The 25349-nt window shown below is 42.4% G+C and overlaps 1 protein-coding gene across 6 annotated transcripts in view; it reads left to right on the forward strand.

Moving 5' to 3' along the window:
- RPTOR (regulatory associated protein of MTOR complex 1) overlaps positions 1-25349 on the forward strand; it is a 153389-nt gene that overhangs the window by 65516 nt on the left and 62524 nt on the right. For all 6 annotated transcript variants that reach the window (XM_062591395.1, XM_062591394.1, XM_062591396.1 and 3 more), the window contains 6 exons: positions 4864-4964; positions 5975-6119; positions 14863-14938; positions 17412-17513; positions 21459-21542; positions 23075-23185. In XM_062591395.1, the coding sequence (XP_062447379.1) occupies positions 4864-4964; positions 5975-6119; positions 14863-14938; positions 17412-17513; positions 21459-21542; positions 23075-23185 (619 nt within the window). The remainder of the gene's footprint in view (positions 1-4863; positions 4965-5974; positions 6120-14862; positions 14939-17411; positions 17514-21458; positions 21543-23074; positions 23186-25349) is intronic.

The following is a 25349-nucleotide window of genomic DNA, read 5'->3' on the forward strand; positions in this document are numbered from 1 at the left end:
ACAGCTGAGGCAGCCTGCTCTTTCTTCCCTTCCCTCCCCTCCCCTCCCTCAAAAATAGTTTTTACAAATGAGGTCTGCCTTGTCCTCGCTGTCAAAGGCTCTCTGGCACTTGTCAGAGCACTGTGTGAAGGACCTGGGAAGTGGTACCAGGATGACAGCAATACTTCTCGGGGCGAAGAGTGCTTCGTGGCGCTTTGCAGCTGCCCATCATGTGGATGCCCGTCCAGAAATACGTTTTAAAAACTTGTTAGTCTGTGGTCGCAGGACAGGTTTGAAAGAACACATTGTACAAGGAGAACATACCAATTCCCCAAATAATACTTCATGTGAAAAATGGTATAGGGCAAATGGGTGAGTGCAGTGGAACTCTAGAAAAAGGACAAAAAGCAAGTGTATTCCTTTAAGAAGGGTGGAAATATTTTTTTAAAAATGAATGATTATATTAAATAATTCTCTATAGGAAGTGGTGAAGAAGCAAATAGGAGATAGCTGTATTTTTTTTTTCTTATGACCTTTCAGGTTGGGAGCTGCGGTGGGGCTCGGCAGCGACCGCGCCGCGGGGCCTTTCGCGCTGCGGCCCCGGCCCGCTGCCTGCCCTCGCGTTAGCGCTCCCCGCGCCGGGGTCCCAGGCGCTCCAAGCCCGGGGCGAGGGAGGGAAGTGGTGTCTCGCTGACCGTGCGTGACGGCGCGGAGGGCCTGAACCTGCCTGCTGCCGCGCGCCGTGGGAGGCGGCGGCGTGTTGGTTCCCACCCTCGTAGGAAGCTGTCTTTCCTATGAATCCTGCAGTTAATCTTAGAAAGGAAAAACACCAAATGGATTTTTAAAATCTAAAGTAAAACTGGTACTACACTGGTGAGCCGTTATTTTAAGTCTTTCAGTGCAGAAGCCAAGAAGCGCGCTGTACCCGAGGAAGGAGATTGCCCAAGTCGCAGGGGTTTCCGGGCCGGGCTGCTGGCCGCAGCCGCGGAGCTCGGCCTGTCTTTGCTGCTCGGTACCGGCGGTGAGACCTGTGTCGGCGCACGTCTGTATTTAGTAGAGAGCCTCGAGGATGAGCTGCGCTTGGGACTGCTCCGTGGCTCCCATCTGGTCCAAAGCTTCGAGCGCTGTCCTGAAGCTCCTGTTTCTGTTTCCACCAAGAACTGGCTTGAAAGTGGCCATCAAACAGCATCAGCTCAGGATTTGGCTTGCTAAGCAATCTCAGCAAGGAACACTTCGGTTTCTAACTAACAAAGTTCTGCCTGGAAACACTGTTATTTTGCTGCAGAGTGTGTTCTGTAATGCAAATATTTATGTGAAACCCTGACGAGAGCAGTTGTGTGGCCTCGTGTCCCCTCTGCTTGCTCTGGGGGATCACTTAATGAAGGCTGTTTCAGAGATGTGTGTTTTTGTTCTGATAGAGAGACAGGCAGGATTTTTCCAGATGATGTTCACTGCTGCCTGTCTCAAACTGTGGCTGTACAGAGGAGATGCAAACCTGCCTGGGAAAGAAGGCTGCCGTACTTAGCAGAAGAGCAGGTTGCAGTAGAGGAATCACTTGGTTCATGTAGTTTTGTCTTGACACTTCTAAAATTTGAAAACTTGCCCCGGAAGGAAAGCAGGGAGTTTCTTGAGAGAGAGAGAGAGAGAAGAAAAGAGATCCATGCTTCTTTCTGGAGCATGGATCCCTAAACCTTTGAATCAATTGTGTCTGCTTCTTTTCATGGTTAAGTACTCTTCTTTCTTTCTCCACTAGCGTAAAGTATTCATTAGCAGCAGGATTTTTCCCTCTTGTTCCAGTGTTCACATTACTCCATGGTAGGATAGAGTGGCCTCCTTAAATTTCTCACTATATGGCATTTATTTGCTATTATTTTTGTAGCTTTTTCTATACCTTCCGTATTCCATATGCCCCATTTTTGAATGATTAAAATCAGTATCAAAATGTGAATACTAGGCACAATGTTCTAGTGTCAGTCTCAGCAATACAAGGCAAAATCATCTCTCCATCCACTGCTTTCTGGTACGTCAAGACGTGCATCTTCGCCACTTTCTTGTGATCCGTGCTCGGTTGCCTGTGTATTACCATCACGAAATACTTAGCTTTGCTGTTTTCCATGCAGCATTTTTTGTATGGCATGTCTTCCTCAACTGCCTCATTCTCAGGTATATTGCAACACATTTGAATGGGACTGGCTTTCCTAGGTAAACTCCTTCTGTTTGTGTGTGGGGTTTGTTTGTTTGGTTGTTTTTTTTTAAAAAAACACCGCTTGGAGGGTCTTCATGCCACATGGAAATTTTACAGCAAAAGGTTCCTTTTTATCTGTAGACATCATTGTTAAAAACACAGTGGGAATATTGCTATATAACTTCAGATGCTAAGATTTCAGGAGACCAGGGTAATCATGCAGTAATTTTGGAAGAGAGGTTAATACATAAGTATTAATAGTAGTTACATAGTTTAGAAACTTATATTATATGCAAGTCAACTTTTATATGTGTGTGTGTGTGTGTGTATATAATGTGTGTATATATTTTATATATATAAAATAATGTATATAAATAATAAAAATAAATAATAAAAAAATGTATATAAAATATATACACACGCACATATATTTATATACTTACATATGCATTTTATATAAATGCTTGGAAAAATGCATATATATTTATATGAACATGTATATATATATATTTTTGCATCTATGCATGCTTGGAGAAACTGATTTGGCAGTTTCTGAAGAGGGAAGGAACATTAACAGTATAGCCACATTTGAGGCCTTTAATTTTGCAGATGTAGAGTTTTCAAAATATTGTTTCATTCCAATACTTCTCGTGTATATTATAATAACTTCTGGCTTGTGGCAAACAGTTAAAAGCATTTATTTATTAAATGCTCATGGAAGAAGTAGCTGTTTTATCCCCAGCTGACTCACTGGTTGGTCTTTCCATTTCTCTTTATTAGAGAGAGGGGATAGCTATATGAATATTTCAGCTTTCTGTGTGATTTGAGTTATTTTCTTCTTACCTAAAAGTTAATCTCAGTCTTTGCTTGTTCGCTTTCACTGCATGTCCTGCGTATGAGCAGGGACAGCAGCAGATCACTATTTGGAAAGCTGCTGTCGTGGTTATTGATTAGTCCCACTTTTTTCTGCTTTACAATATGTAATAAAACTAGTAATTGGAATCTTGAGCATTTTTAATACCTTACCACATCACAAATAGACTCCTGATATGTATTGCTGACAAGATTTCCATATTTTTGGAGATGAAACTACTCTTCCTCTCGTGGGCTGGGTAGACGTGCGTATGAAGCAGATGGACAGAGACTCCAGGATGCCTGGGGCACGGAGCAGCTTGCAGCAGCAGGGACGCTGCCTGCCGCTTGCTTCGCCTGTGCCCTGCACTTGCAATCTTCAGAGGACAGGGATTCATTCTCCTTGGAGAAAATTGAACACAGTAGAAAGAAAATCACTGTATTTATTATTTTACTTTTAGGCTTGTCAGTACTACCATGGCACAAAGGGTTAAGATCATTATGTGACTGTACACAGAGTGTTTAGACTACCTCTGTGCTGAACATGGGTTAACTAAATAGTTTTCTATAAGCAAATATCAAATCTTGCATGATAGTAAAATGTGGTGCCTAAATTTTTGCTGTGCCTTTGCTGTAGGAGGGTCCAGAATGCAGGTATTTGGCATCCTTTTAGTTCGTTTGCTAGTGCTTTTCAAGGCGATTTTTTTCACTCTGAAATTTTGATAATATCAGATTTACAGAATTTGAGAAGAATGTATCTTTTGTTGTTGAGTTCCTATAGGGTAATGTTTAATCTGAAACTTAGTTAAGGAGTTCAGGGTCGATGTACTGATCTCCATGAATGCCACTGTATTCATCAGGAAGTTCTTAGTGCAGTAAATGCCTCCTGTTTGAATGAAAAGCTGCTGATTATATTTCCTAACTTTTCAACAAGATGTTGTGTTTGCACCTGCATGCAACAGTGATGGTGAGGCAACAAATTATAGCAGGATGAACACTAACTTCAGGAAGTCAAGTTTTCATATGCATGCACGCGCTGATTTTCTTAAATGACACTCTAGCATGAATAATGAGGTAGATCTTGGATCTCCATGAACAGGCAGTATTTTTCTAGTCAGTCTGCAGCAACAGAGAGCTGTGAAGAGTGTGTGTTACCTTTAATCTAATGACACTATTTTCCAGCCCTTCTGAGCATAATGACTATTAAAAAATTTTTGTTTGCTTCGGGAATATGATCATTGAAGACTTCTTACCCAGGGACAATATAGAGCTTGAGCATATACTTTGTAATATCAGTTGTATTTATTACTATTTCAGTAAAAAGTGAATTGTGAATAAAAATGAAGCCAGATGGCATTTTTAATCCAAAGAAAAAGCTTTTCTGTGGCATCTCTCAGAAATCAGCACCATCTCTGCAATATCTTCCAAAATGTTTTCCCATAGTTTAGATCCTTTATCTAGCAATTCTTCTCACAAGCAAATCTATAAATAACAGGTTTTGGATAAAGAACATTTATTTAGCAACATTAGTTCTTGATTAATCTGTTTTGCTTATGATACCGCTATTGCCTTGCAGTAGTAAACAGGTTAAAAATGTCAGTCTTTGCAAGAAGTAGATAAAGATTTCATTTCTTTCAGGATCTCACTTGAGGAAACCTTTGAAGTGGTAAAAAGGAAGCAAACTCTCTTACAATAATAAAATTAAAACTCTGGAATATTGTGCTCTATGACCCTTGGTTAAGCCTTAGACGAGTGAGTGTGTGTATGAGGGTATCTCCAAAAAATATATATATATATTCTTTTTAAACAGGTAACCTACTTGTTTTTTTTTTTTTCCTCACTTGCAGGATTCCTGGAAGACTGAATGACAGGAGAACTCCTCTAGGAGAACTGAATTGGATCTTCACAGCTATCACAGACACTATTGCTTGGAACGTCTTACCTAGAGGTAAGACTTCTGCAAGAGGATCAAGTCTGCACCAAAAATGAGTGTTGCTTATTCAGAGTAGAAGGATAAAGGAGTAAGATAAACGAGACACTGAAAATAGGAGAAAAATAAAGCCTGATATCAAAATAATAGATCAGACTTGATATTAAGACTAGTTAAGTTGTTTGCACTCACTCTGTACCAGAATAATTTTAGCAACTTGGTAATTAGAAACCAGAAACCTTTTTGTTTGTTTGTTTGTTTTTTGTTTACCAGCACAATTGCCATAGCTAGGATGATTTTCTTTCTTACTGTATTTGTATGGGGGGGAAAAAACAGAAAAAGGAGTCTTATTTTCTTCTAGCCTTTGTGAGGCTCACAAATAAGTTCTTTTTCCTTTACTGGGGAGATAGCCTGTCTTTCCCCTGATTAACTTCATACTATTCCTCGACCCCTGTTCTGTTCTGAGTTCATTATTCTGGTGCATGGGTGGGCAAATCTGTACAGAGTTTTCCAGCTGAGCTCTTACTCATGCTCAGTACAGCAGCTTAGGTAGTTTTTTGCCTCTATAGAAGAGAGCATGTCTGGTATCTTTTAGGATTCATTTTGCGTTTTCATGAGCCCATCAGAGTGCCAGTTAACAGGTGTGTTATTCTTGATTGAACAATATACACCGATCCTTTTCTCCCTTGGAAATTTCCAAAAACTTAGGGAATGTGAGTTTAAGTGAAACACCAGAAGAGGAACTTTTGCCCAGAAAAAGGAAAACCAACTTGAGGTAGAAAATATTTAATTCTTTAAATGTAAAATGGAGACTAACTGTCATGTAGTAAGGGAACTTGGAGGGCAGAAGTCCTTTTAATAGCTGTCATACCATGTCTCAGCAAAAGTGTTGTAGAATTCTTGTTACTGGAATAAATTAGTAATTGAGTAAGGTTTTTTAATTGTTTAAATGATTTTTGCATGTCAGTGACCTAAGGTACTAATATTATACAAATGTGGATGTACTAAGCCATGAAATCTCTTGGCAGATCTTTTCCAGAAGCTCTTCAGGCAGGACCTGCTTGTGGCCAGTTTATTCCGTAACTTTCTGTTGGCCGAAAGAATTATGAGATCCTACAACTGCACCCCTGTCAGCAGCCCACGTCTACCTCCAACCTACATGCATGCGATGTGGTAAGTCCCTGCGGCAGGGCTGTGTGCTGAGGCCTTAAGGAGATTTCAGCAGCTGTAGTCACGCAAGATTGTTACCGAATCTGCACAGCACTTTAGTGATTAAGGCAGTGAATCAAGAATGAAAGAGCATGTGGCAGCTTAATACCCATCTCCAAATGTATTTCTTTTGTGTGCATACATAATTATAATGTAATTCTGTAATACAGAAATTTCAGTTCAGCCATATAATCTTTTACTCAAACAGAAAAGAAATAGTGCATCTGCTACCTTTATTTTCACAAAATAAAGCTAATCACCTGTGGTTGTAAATGGGAGAGCTGAGATGGCTGGGGGCCAAGGGAGAAATTCTTATGTTGCATAATAGAGATAAAAGAAATGTTTTGCCGCAGAGTTCATCTGCTGTCACTATTTCTTTTTAGATGTCTAATGGAAACAGAGGTGGCACAGTTATTATAGAAAACCTCCTAAGTGCAGGTTTGACTATCAAACACATGCCCTGTGAATAATAGCTTATTATTGTGAATTATTGTGAATAACAATAATAAAAATCCTTGTTTTGATTCTTGAACCAGGATGATTAAGAATAGAAGTACAACCTGATACAATCAACTAATGTAGTTCCTGTAAGAGAAAATGATAGCTCTGTAACTTACTAAAAGGCTAATAAAATGATAGGTAAAGGTGTCTAGGTTTGGCTTAATTTGCCTGTATTTTCAAAATCCTTTTGCAAAGTTTCCTCCGTAAAACTGTGGAGGTATTTTAATCTAGAGGAGGCTTGAAGTGATCATGATGATGATAGCAACATCAGTAAGCTCAAATAATGTTGCATGGTTTTCCTCAGAAATGGAGAGAAGCTAAGAAAGTGCCCCGATAGCATCTGGAGATGCAGGGTGTCAACAAGGAGACGGTTACGGGTAGTAGGAAGCAGTTTCAATTATCAAAAAGTATGGATGCAAAAAGAGAGATTTCTGATGGAACTGTTAGGAAATTGAGCAGCCAGAAGGTGGGTAATGTCCAGCCTAGCTAAATGTGCTGTGTTTGTGTGTGACAAACAAGATCCTTTGGTGCTTTGAAGTAACAGCTTCTGAGGAAAATTGTGTCAGTCATTTGTAAATATGATGAGTTGTCTTATCGTTGTGTAGCATGAGGAGCTGGGGAATTTTACAAGAAAGGAATAGAAAAAATGACAATAAGAGTTCTCATGTTGTCTTTTGCATGATGTTACAACTAGACAGGGCAGAGCTTGAGCTCTGCTGAAGAACTGTGCAAATACGGCTGCAGTAAGATGGAACATGTTTTTGCAGAAATACTGAAACTGAACAGTGAATTTCTTTGGGTTACTTATAGCTTGCTTACTGCCAGCATGTTAAAAGCCTGTATTTCTGGTTCCTTTTGGGACTATAATTTGTGCTTATTGCCAGCATATTAAAAGCTTATATTTCTGAGTTCATATGGGAATATAATTTGACTTAGTTGGTGGTGCCGTCTACTGGCTGAGCCACAGGACTGAAACGCAGAAGGCCTGGATGCTGTTCCTGTATCTCTCACTAACCTGCTTGGTAACATGATGGATTCTAGACTTTTCTTTGCTTGTGATGTAGTTTTTGTTCTACAAAACGATGCTGAACATACATTTGTATGGCCCTTCAGGCTCTACCGCAGGATAATGGTGTATATCACTATTGCTGCTTTTGAGGATTCACCCAAAGAAGAGATTTCTTAAGAAAAGTCACACGTTCGGGGTTTTCTTTCTCATGAATCCCAAACACTAGCAAACAGCAGAGAATTCCTTAACATACTTTTTTGATATCCTCCAAAAATGTGCAGTTTGAAGCAAGTCTAGTAAAGGGGAGGAAAATTCCACTTTTGTCAGCAGTTGCTCAGTTCATAATAATGAACTTTTAGGAAGGACAGATTTAGAAACTAATTTAGAACCCACTTTAAATATTTTCTAAAAATAATTGTCTGTACTTATCTGACACCTTCATTCAAGAATTTTTTAATGATTTCCAGATCTGAAACCTCTAAACCCATTTTATTAATTAGATGAACTAGATAATGTGACTGGAAGGTTGGGGAAGTTGGCCAAGAGAGTGTTGAAAAGAACTGGACCTTTGCAGTGATTTTATGATCATCTCTGGATCTAGATCTGCACTGTCAAACACTGGAGACTCTGGATGCCAGAGCAGGTCTGTGCTGATTGGTTTTGCTGGGATCTTTCCACAGGTTTCTCACAGCCAGCAAGGCAGAATGGGAATGTTTTGGGAGTGATTCCTGGCTGCCATGTCATCAGCAATGATTTTATCTACAAGAAGCAGGCGAGAACCTCCAAGGTTCTGCTACAATATATAAATGCATAATGAATGTAAATGCCAACTCTGCTGTATATCACTCAGTGTTCCTCAAGGATCTGATGTCAAACTTTAAGGGACTTCCACTTCCCCACTTTCCTTCTCCTAGCCTTTTTGCTTTTTTGTTAGTTTGGGTTGTTCGTGTTCGTGCCTCCTACACATTGCTGCTCTCGTGTAACCATGACGAGTAGGCAAAGGGGATGCATTACTGATTCAGGGTTCATTTTGTTGCTTGCAGCCTAAGCAGTGGTTTGATGTTTAGCCTCTCCAGTGAATATCTGTGTATATTCACCTCTCTTTATTTATGCTCTGGATGCTAATTTGCCTTCTGGGTCCTGCCCTTCCGCTCCCAGGGTTAGTACAGAATTGCTGCGTCTCTCTGCTGGAGACACTATCCCGTAGATTCACAGCCAAGCTCCTGCATAAAAGTGGACTCTACATACAAACGTGATTCAAGTCCCGTTAGAAGACTGACTGAAGAAGCAAACTAATATTGTATATTTTCACAGGATTTATTGCTGTTTATTTGAAACCATGCATCTCTTTAATGCAGATCTTAAATGCACTTAGTCTATCCTATGTTTCATTTGTTAAGTGTGACAGAATCATCATTGCACTCACACTAGGATATATGAAATACCACGTACAAATTAGCGATGAAGTCAAGCATCTCTGCTATATAGTCACAGTGCTCAGGGGACTGCAGAAGGTCCAGGCAAACTACAAAAAGAGTGGTGACTTTGGAGTTCAGTCTGTAGGATTTTCTGTTTTTTCCCTTCCCCCATTATCTTTCATTAAGATCTTTAGTATATTTTTTGTGCCCTCTTTTGCAGAGAAGGCGTAAGTAAACATCCGTGTTTCCCTGATCGCAGTAACATACACCCCATCTCTTCCGAGCTTTGCATATTCAGCCCTGCTCCTCCTCCTCCTCCTGCTCCTCATGGCAGCAGCGGTGGGTTTGCAGTCATGTTGCTCTGCACCAGCCCCGCAGCTCCATCTCTGTTACTGGAAACATCTCCCTGTCGGTCAGGAGAACGAGCAGAAAGCGTCTCCTGCCTCTTGCGGTTCCCCCACGAGCCTGACGGTAACGCAGACGGTCTCTGAAGTCGGAGCACAGTGTTCCTCCTTTTCCCTTTGCCTCGTGTGGCTGGATGACAGTGCACTGTTAGTCCTGCAGTAGTTACGTTGCTGCTAGAAAACCAGGCGGCAGCGGGCAGGGTATCGTGGCGGCACGCTGCTCAGCTGTGGGTGTGCCGGCGGGGGGTGCAGCTGCTGGGAAATGGAAAATTTGTCCACTTATCTGAAGCATCACTTTATCTCATGAGTAATTATGACTGCCCCTTTTTATAAACTAAATATGAACCATTTGCTCTTTATCCTTTTTGCTTATCTTTGTGCTTTTTGATAATTTTCCTTAAATCACGCTTAAATGTCACATCATTTGAGGGTCTTGAGGGGTTAAAATAGGAGCACTGAGGTTGCCAGAGATGTTACCTGTTACCTGTTCTGTTCATTACCCTTTTTACCTGAACAATTGAGCCAAGGCTTGTTTTCTGAGGGAAGTTTTGATCCATGAGTTATCCGTCCTTGTAGGTCACCAGGAAGGGCACGGTACATGGGGCTCAGCTGTGTCGCTTCGCTCCTTCCCTCTCGCTGACTTCGTCTGTTTTGCTGCTGCGGTGTAAACCCTTCAGGGCACGGGCTGGTTTTTGGACTGCAGATTCTTGGTTGCTCTAGACGCTACTATAATACAAGTATTAATATTAATATATATTGATTGACTGACTGTGCTATTCAACTTTGAGAGTTGTTTCATCTGTTGTAGGGGAAGAATAGGCGGCCTGGTGCTCTGTCAGCATCTTGATCTCCCTTATGATGGATTATGGTTTATATATTATTACTGCTGGCGGCAAGTTATACTCATGGGCTTTGAAAAGACCCGATAATGTATTTAGAAATATTTCCTAACATAGGTCATATATTAAAAACCAAGTACCTTACTTATGCTGTGGAAGTCCATAATAGAGCTATTGCAATAGTATATACACCAAACGTGAAAGTCTAGTTGAAAGGAAGTCGTAACACACTGCAAATAAAATAAGCTTGAAATTCTAGCTGAGAAGAAAACCATAATATAGCAAGTCAGTTACAGGTGAGAGAGGATCTGGAGCCTTTGAACGTTGTGGGAGTGTTGCAAAGTGGATGCAAGTCTGCTCACTGATTTCTCAAAGAAATAATTCTTATTTACTACACAGAAAAATCTTAGCATCTCAGAAAGAAAAAAAGGTGATTGTTTGAAAGGGTATTTGGAGCTGTATGACATCTGAAGGATTAGATTACACTGTTGATTTAACCAGATTTTTTGTTTCTGTCTATATGTAGCCTTAGCTTCTATTTTGATGAGGAGCAATCTAGGACAGAATTAGCAAAGCGTGTGCTTCTGGTTGTGGTTGGGTTGAGGGGGTACTGCACTGGTAAAAGAAAAATTTCATTGTAGGACCAAATAGCCATAGCACTAAGTTGGTTTTTTTGATTGTTTGTTTGTTTTTTTAATAGTTGTTTTTGAGCAGCTTCCTGGGTGTCTCCCGTAAAGCAGGCTTAGGGAGTTCACAGTGTCACTGTTGAAGCAGGAGAGTTCAGGCTGAAATCTGAAAATTCAATCAAACAGGGCATGTTGCTGAGTTGTAGCTGCAGACAAAACAAGCATGAAACCCTTGTTCAGAATACTTGATATGGACTGAAATCTTGAAAGCAGTTAATACAGAAATACAAAATACAGCGCCAGGCTCCTCTGCAGCGTCTCTCGAGTTGCCGCCTCTTGCCGGTTGGTTTTAGGTCACGTGGAGGAGGTTGGGGTATTGCATGGGATTGTTTGGTTTTATTGCCCTGTCAGGAGAGGTGGAACTTTTCCATGTTACCAGCATGTTACCGGACTTGAGTTTCTGCAGGAGACATTTGTCCTGCACGCTGCAATGTGAGCGCGATCCCCAGCAGCCGCGCAAGGCTTGGTGCCGCAAGATATTTAAGACTTTTTTAGTAGTAAGTGATGCAGAAGTTTACAAATAAAAAGCAGCTGGGCTTTGTGGAAACAAGCTGAAAGTTCTGTTAGTTTTATAACACATGTGAGTTTTGACACAACAGGACTGTGTATAAACCTTGGGTGCGAGCGTGTGACTCCGTGGAGAGCAGTGTCCTCTGTCCTCGGGCAGGTGTGCTATCAGTTGCCTTGGCCTACAGACCAGTTGGAAAACGTAGTATAAAGAAACCCATCTTATTAATATGTTTTTCTAGTATTATAATGTGCTGATGCTGAACACTGAAATATTTAGTAATTATCACCCAGCAGATGCATCATAACATCGTCATGTTGGGTGGGGGGGGAGAAGTGGTTTCTGGGGAGAAAGCAGTCGGGAAGGGGGGAGGAGCAATGCTGAGGGGTTGCCCAGCTCTTTTTGTGGCTAATGTAGTGAAAACAATTTTTCCAAAGCATTTTGCGAACAGTCATCTCCCCAAAGAGGAAAGAAAGGTAGCGACCTCTTGGGCTGGCTTTCATAAATCACTTCTGGACTGCATTGCCACCCAGCCTTGTGCCTTGCTGCTCCTTAATTTATTTCCTGTTTGTGTGCTAAAGTGTAATATTAGTTCAGAGAGCATATCTACAAAGTGTCTGCCTTTCTAGTTCCCTTTGGCATATTGAGATAGTCAATCACTTTTCTTCCTCCCCATCACCAACAACCTTTATTTTCACCATGACTGTGAAAAGCATTTTTCCCTCTTCAGTTTCTCTGCACTTATTCAGTGGCACAGATCTTTTTACCAATCTTTTGAATCTTTTTTGGATCCCTTAAATTATTTGAATGCCTGTTTAACGCAGTTATCTGTTTTGCAAGGAGTTAGCTACATGACGATTCATTCATGAATTATACATCCTAAAGTCCGGCAAGGAATATGTAGCTGCTCTCCTAGTGGTTGGAAATAGTGTGGTTTTTACTTCAGCCAAATGCCTCCTGCTTGCTCCCTGGTGGGGTTCAGTGGGTCTTCTGCCCTATTTCTGACGGAGATGAAGCAGAAACAGCCGGCTGGGCTAGTTTGGAAAGGCTGGAGTATCATTTTAAGGGGCTGAACTGATCAGGGTCTCTTACACAATTCCTGTTAATCAGCAGCTCTCCAGGCTGTGATGAGCAGTAATGCTAAGATTTTATATTGGTGGTTACACTCTTTTAAAAGATTGAAAAACATTAGCTATGTGGTTACATTGATTTTTTTTTTTTTAGGGCTGTTTTTAGAAGCGTAAAAAGAGATTTAGTTTTAATCTACTAAAATCTCTTTTCAAATTTTCGTTTGTTCTTTCTGATAACATGTTTAAAACCTTTTGAGATATGACCTTCCAAGGCTGCTTTGGGCATTTTTATAGTGGTATTAATGCTTCTTACCTAAAATGACTTTGAGGAGCTCAGCATCTTAGTTCTGTGCCTCTGCAGTATAATGACCGACACAGAATCTTTAAAGGCAGCCAAAATAAGACTACTCCTCTCTGATCTCTAAACCATTTTTGTTCCCATCTACTAAAACTTATCTCAAAGACATTGTATGTTGGCATTTTCTAAAGTCCAAGAGATTTTCTTTAGGAGATATTGCCTATTCCTTCAATCACCTGAAAGTTAGAAATACTCATTTTTTACTTGAATTAAAATTATCTCATAATTGTACTAATTGACTTTGCTTCTGCTGCAGCCAGGAATAAATATTTCTTTCATCAGCTGTGTGTAAACATTTTGCCTCCAGCATGGGTCTTTATTGAGCATGTGGGAAGCATTTGTTGCCTGTGCTTTGATTATCTCTTGATTACCTCTTAATTATATTGGCAGCATATTAGCAAGTAGAAGGTGAATGCTCTGAAGCAGAGGGACAATGTCGGGGGCAGCTACAAGCTACATCTCTTGAATCAGTGGAAAAATGCAAAAGTCTTGTAGTTTATTTTTCTTAATTGGAAAGATTGTTTTTAATTGAGAACAGCTGCCAGCTAGGCTAATTGGGATAGATTTTACTAGGCAATTGTTCTAATGGTAGTCTTTCTGTGTGGTTTAGAGCAGGATGATTTAAGGACTTATTAGAAAAGATCACTAAAATACACTGCATTGATTATCACCTATGGCCCTATGTCTGCAAATCTTCCTAGAGAAGAAAAATTGCTTAGTGTATTGATGTTAACACATGATGGCCACAAGCTATGGGAGAGCAACTGTTTCTAGAGAGTAAACTGGTTTCTTTTGTGTAAGAAACCCAGTTGGTCGTGTGTTAACTCACTGGCCTTTCACAGTGCTTAATTCCATACATTAAAATGAAAATGCATGGAATGTGTATGGATAGAGTAGGGATAATGGTTTCTGAGGTAAAAAGTACTTGTTTCACATTTTTTGTAGTGTGTTAGGAACTCTGAAGACTAACTCTATTTATTTTAGTTTATTTCTCTTTTAGTTTGATTGCAAGTGTTTTGAAACACAGGCTGTTGTCCTATTTTGTATTTGCACTGAATCTACTGCAATGGGTTCCTTAGCCACCGTACATAATTTGAATGCTGTTAGAATTATAACACTAAATATCGTAGGTCTCTGTATTTTACCCATTAAATGTTATAGTGGATAAATGTAATAATTGAAATATTTACATATTTTCTCTTCTTCTGGTTTAATGTGCAAATCCCCATCCTTAGGGTGACTGATTTGAACAAATCTTTATACACAAGATTGCCATGCAAAACCCAACTCAAAATTAGATTACTGGAAGTTGAGTTACTTTTTTCAGTGATATGTACTATGGCAGGATATCTATATCTACGGTGCTGAACAGGAGAGTTAGTTTAGTGACAGAGGTGTATCTGAATTGTGCGCTGGAGGGGCTTGTCCACAGCACTCCATCCCACTGAGCAGTTTTGACGTAACTTGAACACAGAGCAAGCGAGGTTTTGAATGCATGTAGGGCTTTGTGCTGAAGGATTGTGGGTTGCAGCTAATCCAGATTGAGATAACTTTTCTAATTTAAAAAATAAACACATTTTTGCATCTCAACAGGTGTATGATAAACCTTCATTTCAGTCTGACTGTCCTCTACATTACAGAGAGGATGGAATTTCTGCAGACTTCAGCTAGGGAGTGTTTTGTGGGCAGCCTGCTATGATGCTGGACTGGCCTTCTCACTGCTTCTCTAAATAGTTTTCATGTGTTATATCACTTATCTGACTTGCCTTGAACAGTGCAAATACTAAGCATTGCTAAACAAGTCTGACAACATAGGTCCATATTCTTGTATGATCAGAATTTAGACTTACCTTGATATTGCTTCTGGATAACTTGTGATGTGATTTCTCTATCCTTTTTCACCTTTTTGTCTAGGCAAGCATGGGACCTTGCAGTTGATATTTGCCTTTCACAATTACCTACAATAATAGAGGAAGGAACTGCCTTTAGGGTAAGTTACCTAATACATTGAAATGTTATGTGCCCAGTGTAAGCCATTATTTGAGATCTCAGTTCAGCACATCAACTTTACTTGTTGAGGCTTGAATTGTTGCAGTTTAAAGGTTTGTATTTTTAGAAAATCATAAATCTCTAATGAACTCATATAAAGCTCTTTGCTAGCTTTAAGTTCTTTGCTGGCCTGTGACCTGTCTGTTTGAACCCACACCCATATCTGAGTTCAAACCTTGTTTCAACAGGTGTTTTTGAGTGAAATGTCTAGAGTTCATCTATGCCATGAAATTTTTTTGAAGATGCCTTAAAAAGGGCTTCTGCTAAATGCCAAAAAATTTTTAAACGTAAAAATTATGTTTGACTTTGACTTTTGAAATTTCAGAGCACTCAGTCAAACGCTACTGTCATTAAAAGGACATACCAGCATGATTTTTATAATGAAAACTTAACTTCTCAAAATGCGAAAACTAGTTCTTAATGGAGGTATTTTCAAATAACCATGAAATAGAGGTTGAGGGTTATGTCCAACCATTCTCTTAAGCATAATATCATTAATATGAGTCACTGTTTTTTTTTTCCTGTTAATTAATCTCAAAGAGCAGAAAAGTAAAATATATAACCTTATATTTGACCTAAGTTCCTCTAGCCAGAATGGAGTTTTCCTGGTATTCCTTTGACATTTAATGGATGGAAACCTTTAAATAACAGTTACTCTGCTATCTCAGATGCCTCTTCCACCATAATGTTCTCAAAGATTCTAGCTTGTAAACTCATTTAAAGTCACTTAAGAAACAATATTTTCTTTTCAAGTTGAGTTACTGTGCCTTCTGCACTGGCTCTAAATATAACCGTCTTCAAACCCAAGCTAGCGCAGGTAATAGGAGTAGAAGCAAGATCAGGTCCTCTTCTGTGCTCTTCCACGTACAAGCTGCACGATTTGCCGGCTGCAGCTTCGTGCCGGTTTGGTGGAGAAAGGCGGGCGCGGGCGCAGTTGAACGCCTCCCGCTGAGACGGCTGTGGAGGGCCGGGAAGCCTGCCCCTGCGTCGCGGCGGGCGGGTGGAGGAGACGGGCAGTTGCACACCTTTGATCTATTGCTTGGGATCTAATCAGCGTTTTGCCCTCCAGCCCCTTGATTTATCCCCAGCAGGAAACGTTGAACATCAGAGGAGGTTGGCTGCTGCTGGCCAGCAGTAATCGGGCGAGAAGCTGGTGCTTAATGCCAGGCGGGGGAAGGACGGTTGCGTTATTCAGATTAGTTGGCCCGTTTCGTAACGGGGTGGCGGCAGCAGCGATCGGCGTCCCGGCGCCGCGGGAGCCGGCGAGGATTACCCGCCGCCAGCGGCCCGGCCGCGCTGGCCGCTCGGGCTTTAGCGGCCCGGCTAGCCCTGCTTAAAGCAATTTATAATCTCTTCAGGGCTGTTTTGCTCTAGCAGCACGTTATCAGCCACGTGCTCCTGTCTTCTGCCTGTTCTCTACGTGTTCTTTGCTAGTCAGGCTGGGAAAATACGATAACCCGGTGGAGGAGCGCCGGCAGGCCGTGCGCGCCCTCGCGGGAGGGGGCTCGAGGAAGGGCTTGGCTGCTGGGGTCGCTTTGTCTGGTTTAGCTTCCCGCCTCCCCTCTCTTCCCCTCCTTTTTTTTTTTTTTTTTTTTTTGTTTCCCAGTGGATTTCTAACTGCCGGTTGCTGTGTCCTTTGATTAGTCCTTTTTCCTGCCTACTTTGCGTTATAGACTTGGCATGATAGAAGGCAGCAGGAACGTCTCCTCTGGCGCTGGGGCTTTGCTGCCCCGGCCGGGGTGCCACCGTGCCCGGGCACGGCTGGAGTTCGGAGAACGGAGATGCTCTGCAGACTTGTGCAGGCTCCAGCGACGTAAACACAGTGTGCTGCGGAATGTCGGATCTAAGCAAATAAACTCCCAGTTTCAGCAGCCGGGCACCGGCACACCCGAATGATCGCGTGTTCTTAGAGTGAGGCATAGTGGCAGCGTGTATTTTCCAAAGTGTGCAGCATTCCCTCTACTTGCATTTTTCTGTCCCCTCAACCATATTCCTCGATGTCTAGAGATGCCGCTTACTAGCACCACACGTGCAGGGGTAGCACCATATGTTGCAGGAGCAAAACAGCTCTGCAGAGCAGATAAATCGGCCGTTGCTCTATCTGCTCCTCATGTGGAAAATATTAGCCAAAATTCCCTGGGATCTTTTGTGATAGCTTTTCCTACTGCTCTACTCTTTCCCTCTTCTTTTATCAAACGCTTATGTTAAAGAATGCCAGCGTATTTAATGGGAACTGCATCTAGTTAATCTTATATATGTGTGTGTGTGTGTGTAAAAAAGAAAAGAACGAGCCATGTATGTCATGGCTTGGAGTAGTTTTGGGGAACAATACACTGTGTTGGTCCATAGGTGCCAAAACTTGTTACTTTACTTGGATTTAAACAACCCTTGCCTCCGTCTTCTCGTTTGAGCAGCACAGCCCATTCTTCGCGGAGCAGCTGACGGCCTTCCAGGTGTGGCTGACCATGGGGGTGGAGAACCGCAACCCCCCGGAGCAGCTGCCCATCGTCCTGCAGGTGAGCGGCCGCAGCTCTGCCGAGCCTCGCGGGGGCCTGGCCCCAGCTGAGGTGGCCATGCTTGTGCACGGGTCTCTGCCTGCCTGCTGAGTGCAGCACTGTCAACCCGATGCTGCTGGGTACAGAAGCGATGTGCACCCTTTTGCAGGGGTGAGAGCTGACGGTGTGCTCACTAGACCTGTGTGGATGGAGACATGGTGCTTTTCTCCCGTAGACCTTGGCTCTTTATGTTAAGCAAAACTTCCTACTACAGTCTACTTGCAACTTCAGCAGTTCTGCCTGTACTGCCTCCTTTTTTTGCTCTGAAGTAGCTAGACTTTCTCGCAAAATAGTGCATCTTCACTCTTCTCTTCTGTTAAATGTCATCTTATGTAGTAGTTTTGCCAGGCAGAGACTTTAACTCCTCTCTGTTTTCAGGAAGTAGGCATTACTTCCCTGTAAATGGTTTGAGAATGGTTTCTCTGTCTATCTGGTGCAGCTTTGAAGGTATTCCCTTTAATGCAGTGATGAACAGAGAAACAAGGCTCAGAAGACCATGTCTGGTTGGAAGAAATACGGAGTGCTGGTAGGCATCTGCTCAGACTAGACTAAGTTCATACGTAGAAAGGTGAAGAAGTGAAGTCTAGGAGAAACATATCTCATCCCAAGTTGTATTTTATGGCAAGGGACCTGTGACAGTCATTCCTCTGCTGTCCCCCTCTCCTCTCTAAATGTTTGTACTGACAGAAACATAAACCCTTCTCAAGGCAACTCTGGTCTCCTCTCTCTGGTAGCAAAATATAAAACCTTCCTGCTTCCAGGATTCCAGACCTTATACACTTATACACTTATACACTTATACAAGGGTGTCTGATTTCTTTCCCATAATGTGAGAGGGCTCACCTTCTCGCAGTTACCTGCCAACTTGTTTCATGACTGACAGCACCATTAATCTTTGTAAGACCAAATCTTAATTTCCCTGAGCCTCCCAAGTCAAGAGATCAGCTGGATAAACAGATGTACAGTTTATCTCCTTCACTGCAATTGGAGAAGGCAGGTGGCTTCTCTGGCACCAAGTTTGCTGCTTTACAGTGAATTTGTTGGCCCCCGAGGCTCTGCAGGAGCTAACCTTGCTGTGGAATTGAGAGTTCACCTGACAAATGAATATGTTTTTCTCCCTGCAGTGGGAATGAGCTAGGACGATATAATTATAGTATAGTAAAGCTTATGAAGTTGTATCGTGCAGTAAGATTGCTTGGTCAGCAATATGTAAACAGGTCCGAGATACCTAGCAGAGAGTGAGCAGGGGAGGGAAGGAGTTGCATTTCAGAACCCTTTTGAGTGTCCTTTTGTTTTGAGCCTCTAGGAGTGCTTAAACTGCACCACTGTAGCCTAATGAAGATCTCCTGTTCTCATTTTTGATGCCCCCCTGGGGAAAGAAGGTGTCTCAGTACCAGGGACATGGTGCCAGCCAGGTGGAGCCTGGATTTGTCAAGGCCAGGGAGATGGTCCTTTTGTAAATGGCCTTTGTTGGCTTCAAAAATTGTCTTCCATTTCCAAACCCTCGCTGTGCTAAGGGGCAGGTCGCGCAAGGTGGCTTCCCGGTGCATGGAGCCCGCCACAGAGGGGAGTTAGCACCCGCACAGCCTGAAGGCACCTGAGGAGCCAGTGCTGGTCCTTGCGGAGGGGCCTCCTGCTCTGTGATCTCTGACACATGTAGACAAGGCTGGCACTTACTCCATGGAAAGGCATGGAGAGATTGCTGCTGCACTTCTTCCATCTTATACTAGTTACGAGCTTCCTGCTAAAATGTGGGCTGTTCTTTCTAAGTTATCCTCCTGTGTTCTGTCCACTCTCTAACTTGCATGCATGGACTGGAATAGCTTCTCGGATCCATGTAGCTTCTGATTGCTCCAGCTTTGAAAGCAGCTTGCTTAGCTCAGGGTGATAGCTAGGCATCTATGTAGGGAGTGCTTTTTTAGCTTCCCTGACTCCTCCAAAATTTTCACTAATTTGCAGTTCAAGCCTTTGAATCCTATGCCTGTGATGCTACAAAGAAAGGAAGGGCTTGGTAGGGGTACAGAAAAAGTATTGCAAGTATAATACTTGCTGGTGGGTTACTGCAGAGGTGGAAAGATGAGGCTTGTAAGACCATGCCTGATCAGAGAGAGTAGAGGGTGTAGTGACCATCTACTCTGAGTGGTCTAAAAATAGAGAAAAGAGAAGATATTAATCAGAGTGAATTCAGAGGAAGCTGCGCTCCTCTACCCTGAAGTTTAATTGCTTCCTCATCTTCTGTTTAGCAATAATGATGGAAAATTGTTCTGTTTGGGGAAAAATGTGACACAGCGCTGAGTGTACATAGTAGCATTCCACAATGAAGCAATTTCCTAAGTTCAGCTAGAGTTCATAATGGCACATATATTTCCCAGATCCTCATACAAGTCTCCAGAGTTTGTGTCAGTTATGGCTTCAGGTTATTGTGCAAATCAGTCTGGGAAGTGTGAACATAAAAACCTGAGCAAGTGAGCATTGGCTTTATTTTTGAAAATAATGAAATGGAACTTTTAAAATAAGGCACAATGTGATTTGCTAGAAGGCTCTTCTGGAATGCCAGCAGTGTTGAGATGTGTTTTTGCAGCCTCAGTTGGAAATCCTTTTCAAATACATCCATTTCCCCCCCTAGTTTTGACAGAATTTGCAGACCTACTTGGTTTTCTTGAAGCTCAGAAAACAACAGTGTTGTCAAACCTGCATGCCTCCTGTGGCTGCCTAAGCACCTTTCTGTTATTTCAGCCCTGCCCCAGCTTCCACCATGCCCTGGTTTCTCTTACTGCTTTAATCTCAAACAGCTGCCCCTGTTATTCCTATGCTAGGTATCTTTGCAGTAGATTGCTAATCGTGCCAAGTTCTGTAGTACATTATGGAATAGGCTGGTGCCAACTAGGGCATGATGACGAAAATCCTTTCTCTTATGACCTGTACTGGGATCTGACCTCAGTTATTCAGAGGTGAAACTATTAGAGAAGTTAATACACCCTCCTATGTAACAGTCTTTTTCTTCTGACTTTCACTGCACAAACTTAGTATCTAGTATCAGCAGTCTGTGGTATGAGACATGAGCCAAGTAATATTAGTTATTCTTCAATATTAAACATGAAAAATAATTTAAATGTGCAATGTGGAAAAAACACTGAGAAGGGGATGGAATAGGGGAGCTAAATCAATGAGTCTCTTTCATGCTGAGGGATGTTACTCAATTTAAACACAGGATTAAATGTTGCATTCCAACATCTTACATCTGTTAAGGAGATTAACAGACAGACTTTCAGTTCTTAATATTTCACACCAGAGTAGGTATAAGCCAGTAAACTACAACTTCATTATCATCGTTAGACTCCATTTTAATGAGATTTTTATTAAAGACTAATGTGACCTTTTGCTTCCCTCTAAAGTCTCTTTATCCATTTGCCAAGGAAAGGAAAGCCTCCTTTTCTGCTTCTAGGCTGTTTTAGATGATGGGAGGCTGGGCTGTTTGCTCTCCTTTGAATCCTTCCTGCAGATACCATCCCATTCCTGCTTTATTGAGGGAAGGAGGGTGGGAAGAAGACTATTTGAAATCCGTAGTGACTGCTTCCATCTAGCAGAGCTTTGCTGAATAAGAGCCACCAGGCCTTAGTGAGCAAGAGAGAGCAAATGGAGCAGGGGCTTGGAGATTGAAGACAGCTCCATTTCTAGGAAAACATTTGCATGTGTCTGCAGAAGCTTTACGAAGGAGAGCATTATTGGGAGGGGACAGGAACCCACTGGTGGCATTACTCAACATGGTGAAAGTTTTCAGCCAGAGTCTTTCAGTTTATCCAGTGGTTCACATCATCAGTTTGCTCGAAGTTACAAGTTACATTTGCTCTGCAGTCACAAGGATATTTGTTTCTTCTAGTAATAATTGTTCTCTTTCTTCTGCAGGTGCTGCTGAGCCAAGTACATCGGCTCCGAGCTCTTGATTTGCTGGGAAGATTTTTGGACCTGGGTCCCTGGGCAGTTAGCTTGGTGTGTGGATGTTGCATCTTGTCTTGTAAAAGTCTTCTCTCACTATAGGTGATAAAAAGAAATGATGATTTATGAAAGAAAGATGTGGAAGATATTCCACAAGTTTGAGCAATGACCAGTGCTTTATTTGTTCTTCATGCATGTGAAATAGAGCAAGTATCCCTGAAAAAGAAGTGGTTTGTATTCATCATGAAGGGCAAATAGCTGTTCGTGTGCATTGCTATGAAGAGGATTTCCTTTGGAATAGTTTAGTTTAAAATATTGAAAGGGTTATAATGGGGGAAATGTCTGGGATGACTAAGAAGGTTTGTCATGTAGAATAAAATTCAACATAGAAAAAAGAGCTTGTGTTTATCATCCTCCGCTCTCAAAACTTGCTGGCTGCATCGTTTTCAGCTTATCCTTTATGTTTGGTCTCTGCGTTGTGTGAGTCCTTCTGAGGGGAGGCAGCTGCCTTCTGCATTTGGGAAAGTGGCTAGCACTGCAGATAATAAATATGAATCAAACAGACAAGCAGTTTGAAACACTCTTGTAAGTGGAGCTATTTGTTGATAACAGTGATGAAGATGAACCACCAGCTAGTAGTGCAGTAGCTCTATGATGGAACCTTTTAGTAGTTTTCTTTACCTTCCATCTTCATCTCAGGCAAGATCCTCTTCTGTGCCATCTGGAGGCCTATCACAGAAAGCCTGGCTCTGTGGTAGGAAGCAACGTATGTGTTCAAAGGTGATTTTAAGGCCTCTGGATGATAAACTTCTCTAAGGATCACACGGTAGCTGCAGGTCAGCCGTAGTGGCTGCCGTTGCTCTTGCTGTTTTGTGCATTAAAAGCCAGATGGGCCTCGGCGCTGTGTGGTGCTCAGCTGCAGCGCACGTTTGGACAACACGCAAGGTCTGTAGCACACCAGGAGTCGAGTGTCTCGAGGACCACAGGCGCTCACCACACTGTGCCGCTCACGCGGCCCAGCCTGGAAGCAGACTCCCTCTTCATCCGCCTCCGTTGCGTGTGCTTAGTGAAGGGTATCCGCAGTCATCGTGGGTTCTCAAAGATTTGACAAATTGCATGTTTTCCAAAGAGCGTAATCTGTTATCATGCAAAAGATCAGTAAAATGTCTGTGTGAGGGGAGAGGCCTATTTAATTTCCAGTGGGAAGACTGTAATTATTGAGCTTTTGCAGTATGTTTACTTGTGGGAGCGAATGGCCCTATGTGAGGAGAGTGGCATATCGTGAAGCATAAAATAGCACAAGCTGTAACAAGTAAAAGCTAGTGCTAGATTAACCCTGGGTCTCAGTGGACAAAATGAGTCTGGAAGTAGCTGGTGACATTCAAGATTAACGTGAGCAATAGGCAAGTATACAGGGATCTCCTCTTTACTAGAAATGTATGAAATTGTTTCTTATCAGATTTTTCATCTGTGTCGTTAAAGACACTGCATCTTTGTGAAATGTGCAATTCTGTCCCTCTGTAGTGCTGCTTCTGCAGTAAAGCTGGGAAGCTGATGATGATTCACTATTCTTTCTGGCTCCTCAGGCACTGTCTGTTGGCATTTTCCCATATGTACTGAAGCTGCTTCAAAGTTCAGCGCGTGAACTGAGACCACTTCTTGTATTCATCTGGGCCAAAATTCTCGCAGTGGACAGTGTGAGTATTTCTGAACTTTACTGCTTTTTTTGTTTTCTAGCATCATCCCTTATTTTTCTGTTTTTCTTATTCAGTTGCTTTGGAATTTATGTCAAGGTATTTAAAGACATCTGTAATCTGAAGACCAGCCTATTGGTTTAATTAGTTTATTCCACTTCTATGTAAGCTGACTTCTTAAGTTTCGTGAATGTGAAATGCCATTAAAGGCCTGCCAAGCTGGGTAGTTTGGCTTCCTTCATCTCTGTGTGGACAGTTTGTCAGCAAGCAGAGGTCATCAGGGCAGTTCTGCCTGCACGGGCTGAAAGCATGTTTGCTCTGTTCTGTATTAATGCTGGATGTCACTGCAACGTTCCAGATTCTAGTTCCTACTTTGATTTTAGGGTGCAGATGCTGTAGGTGCTGTAGATAACAGCCATTAGATCACACTGATAACATCTTTACTGGCAGCAGTATTGCTTTGCTTGCCAAAAGGGCTAAAAATGCGCTCATATGCTCTGCCACATAAACACGTGCAAGCACACACACGGTTTGTTCAGTTTAGCTTGGTGTCCAGCTTGATTTGTTCAGGGCCATACTTGTCAAAACAGTCCGTAAGTCTCCCAAAATCTTTCTAGAAATAAAGCTAAACTAATTTTAGGGAGCTTAATTTACAAGTCATACTCCAAGTCTAATGTGGTATTTTATCTGCATGCTTTAATGTATTGAACACGATGGGCATAGAATTATTTACTGCCCACAGAAGCCAGGTCATTCCCATCACAATTCCATGATTCTGGTCTTCTCTACAATATGATGGCACATTTCAGGATAAAGTTTAAAAACTTAGTTCTGCTTTTTTTTTAAAAAAAAACTTTTATTATGTTTTTTTTAAGATGGCCTTAACCAGAGCTCTAGTTCGTGTGTGCGTGTGTGTATTGTAGTGTTAAATAAGTAATTAAGCAGGGCAGGTAAGTAATCATACGTAACTTGTGTATTCATACGTATAATTCCCTGGTCTGTGGATGCAATTAGTTGATCGGGAGATCTTTCTGACCAAAAGAGAGAGGCGGTAGTTACCCGCGGGGCCGCAGGGATTCGCTGCGGCGTGAGAAGCACGTGCGGGGTGAGCACGGGCCGGCCTCCGACCGGGTCTGCTCTCGGCAGAGCGGAGCGGCAGTGGTCACCCGGGCAGAAGCTGTTGTCCCGGCGTGGGAGGGCGTGCACTTGTTTTATCTCCCAGATAACCTTCCTCCTTCCAGTAACCAGACAGCGCCGTTCCTTCGTCAGCTCTCCCACCTCTGTATTTTGCGTGGTTTCAGGGAACTCTGCCTGGCGAGATCACTGTCGCTAGGCCTGGCGTTCAGCTCCTTCCTCTTTGCATTTGGGTGTAGCTGAGACAGGTACGTGAGACCGGCCAGGCTTTGGGCTCTGGAGAGCGGCAGCGCGTGCTGCGGGGAGACTGCCACTGCCCTGCTTCGCCTCTCCAAGCAGCGTCACGCGGTGCTAGAGAAGCCCTGCGCCTCCGGCAGAATGGTTGGTGTGCAAGGTCTAGGTGTCCGTAATAAACGCTGGAACATCTGAATTCATCTGCTTTAATTCCATTTATAATCAAATAATTTTTCCTAGAGTATTCACAAATACACGAGGCAGGCGGGGCTAAGGCTGGGCCCCTGGCTCCGTGCCGGAGCCTGTCGGCGGTCTCGGAGCCAGCTGCAGAGCGAGGGCAGAGCTGTGCCCTCGTCGCTCCCCGGCCGCGGGAGCTTTATGTTTTCTGCACGTTCCGAGCTTCCAGCCTTCCCTGCAGCTTGCCTTTGCCAGGTTGCATTATTATTCACAAGTGTAGCTGCTTATTCCGAGAAGAAGAAGGATTGCTGGCTTTTTCCATCATATACACAGGATCTAAGTAGTGAAGGTGTGAGCAAGTGTGTTTTTACAGCAGTTTTGGCTTTATAAAAGTTGTCTTCCTCCATGTAGCCTCAGGTGATCTGTTAATAGTGGCAGAACAAGGAAAAGCAGTGTAATGCTGGGCAGCCTTCACATGGTTGGCATCTAATCTACAGTTGAAGAGTTTTTTGGGGTGTGTTTTGTTTTGTTTTTAATTCCTAAGGAATAGAAAGTGTTCAAGCTGAGAATAAAAAAAGAAAGAAAGAAAAGAAACCTACTTTTTGTGCAGCATTACACAAAA

This window comes from Rhea pennata, chromosome 19 (assembly GCF_028389875.1).
Source record: "Rhea pennata isolate bPtePen1 chromosome 19, bPtePen1.pri, whole genome shotgun sequence".
NCBI lineage: Eukaryota > Metazoa > Chordata > Aves > Rheiformes > Rheidae > Rhea > Rhea pennata.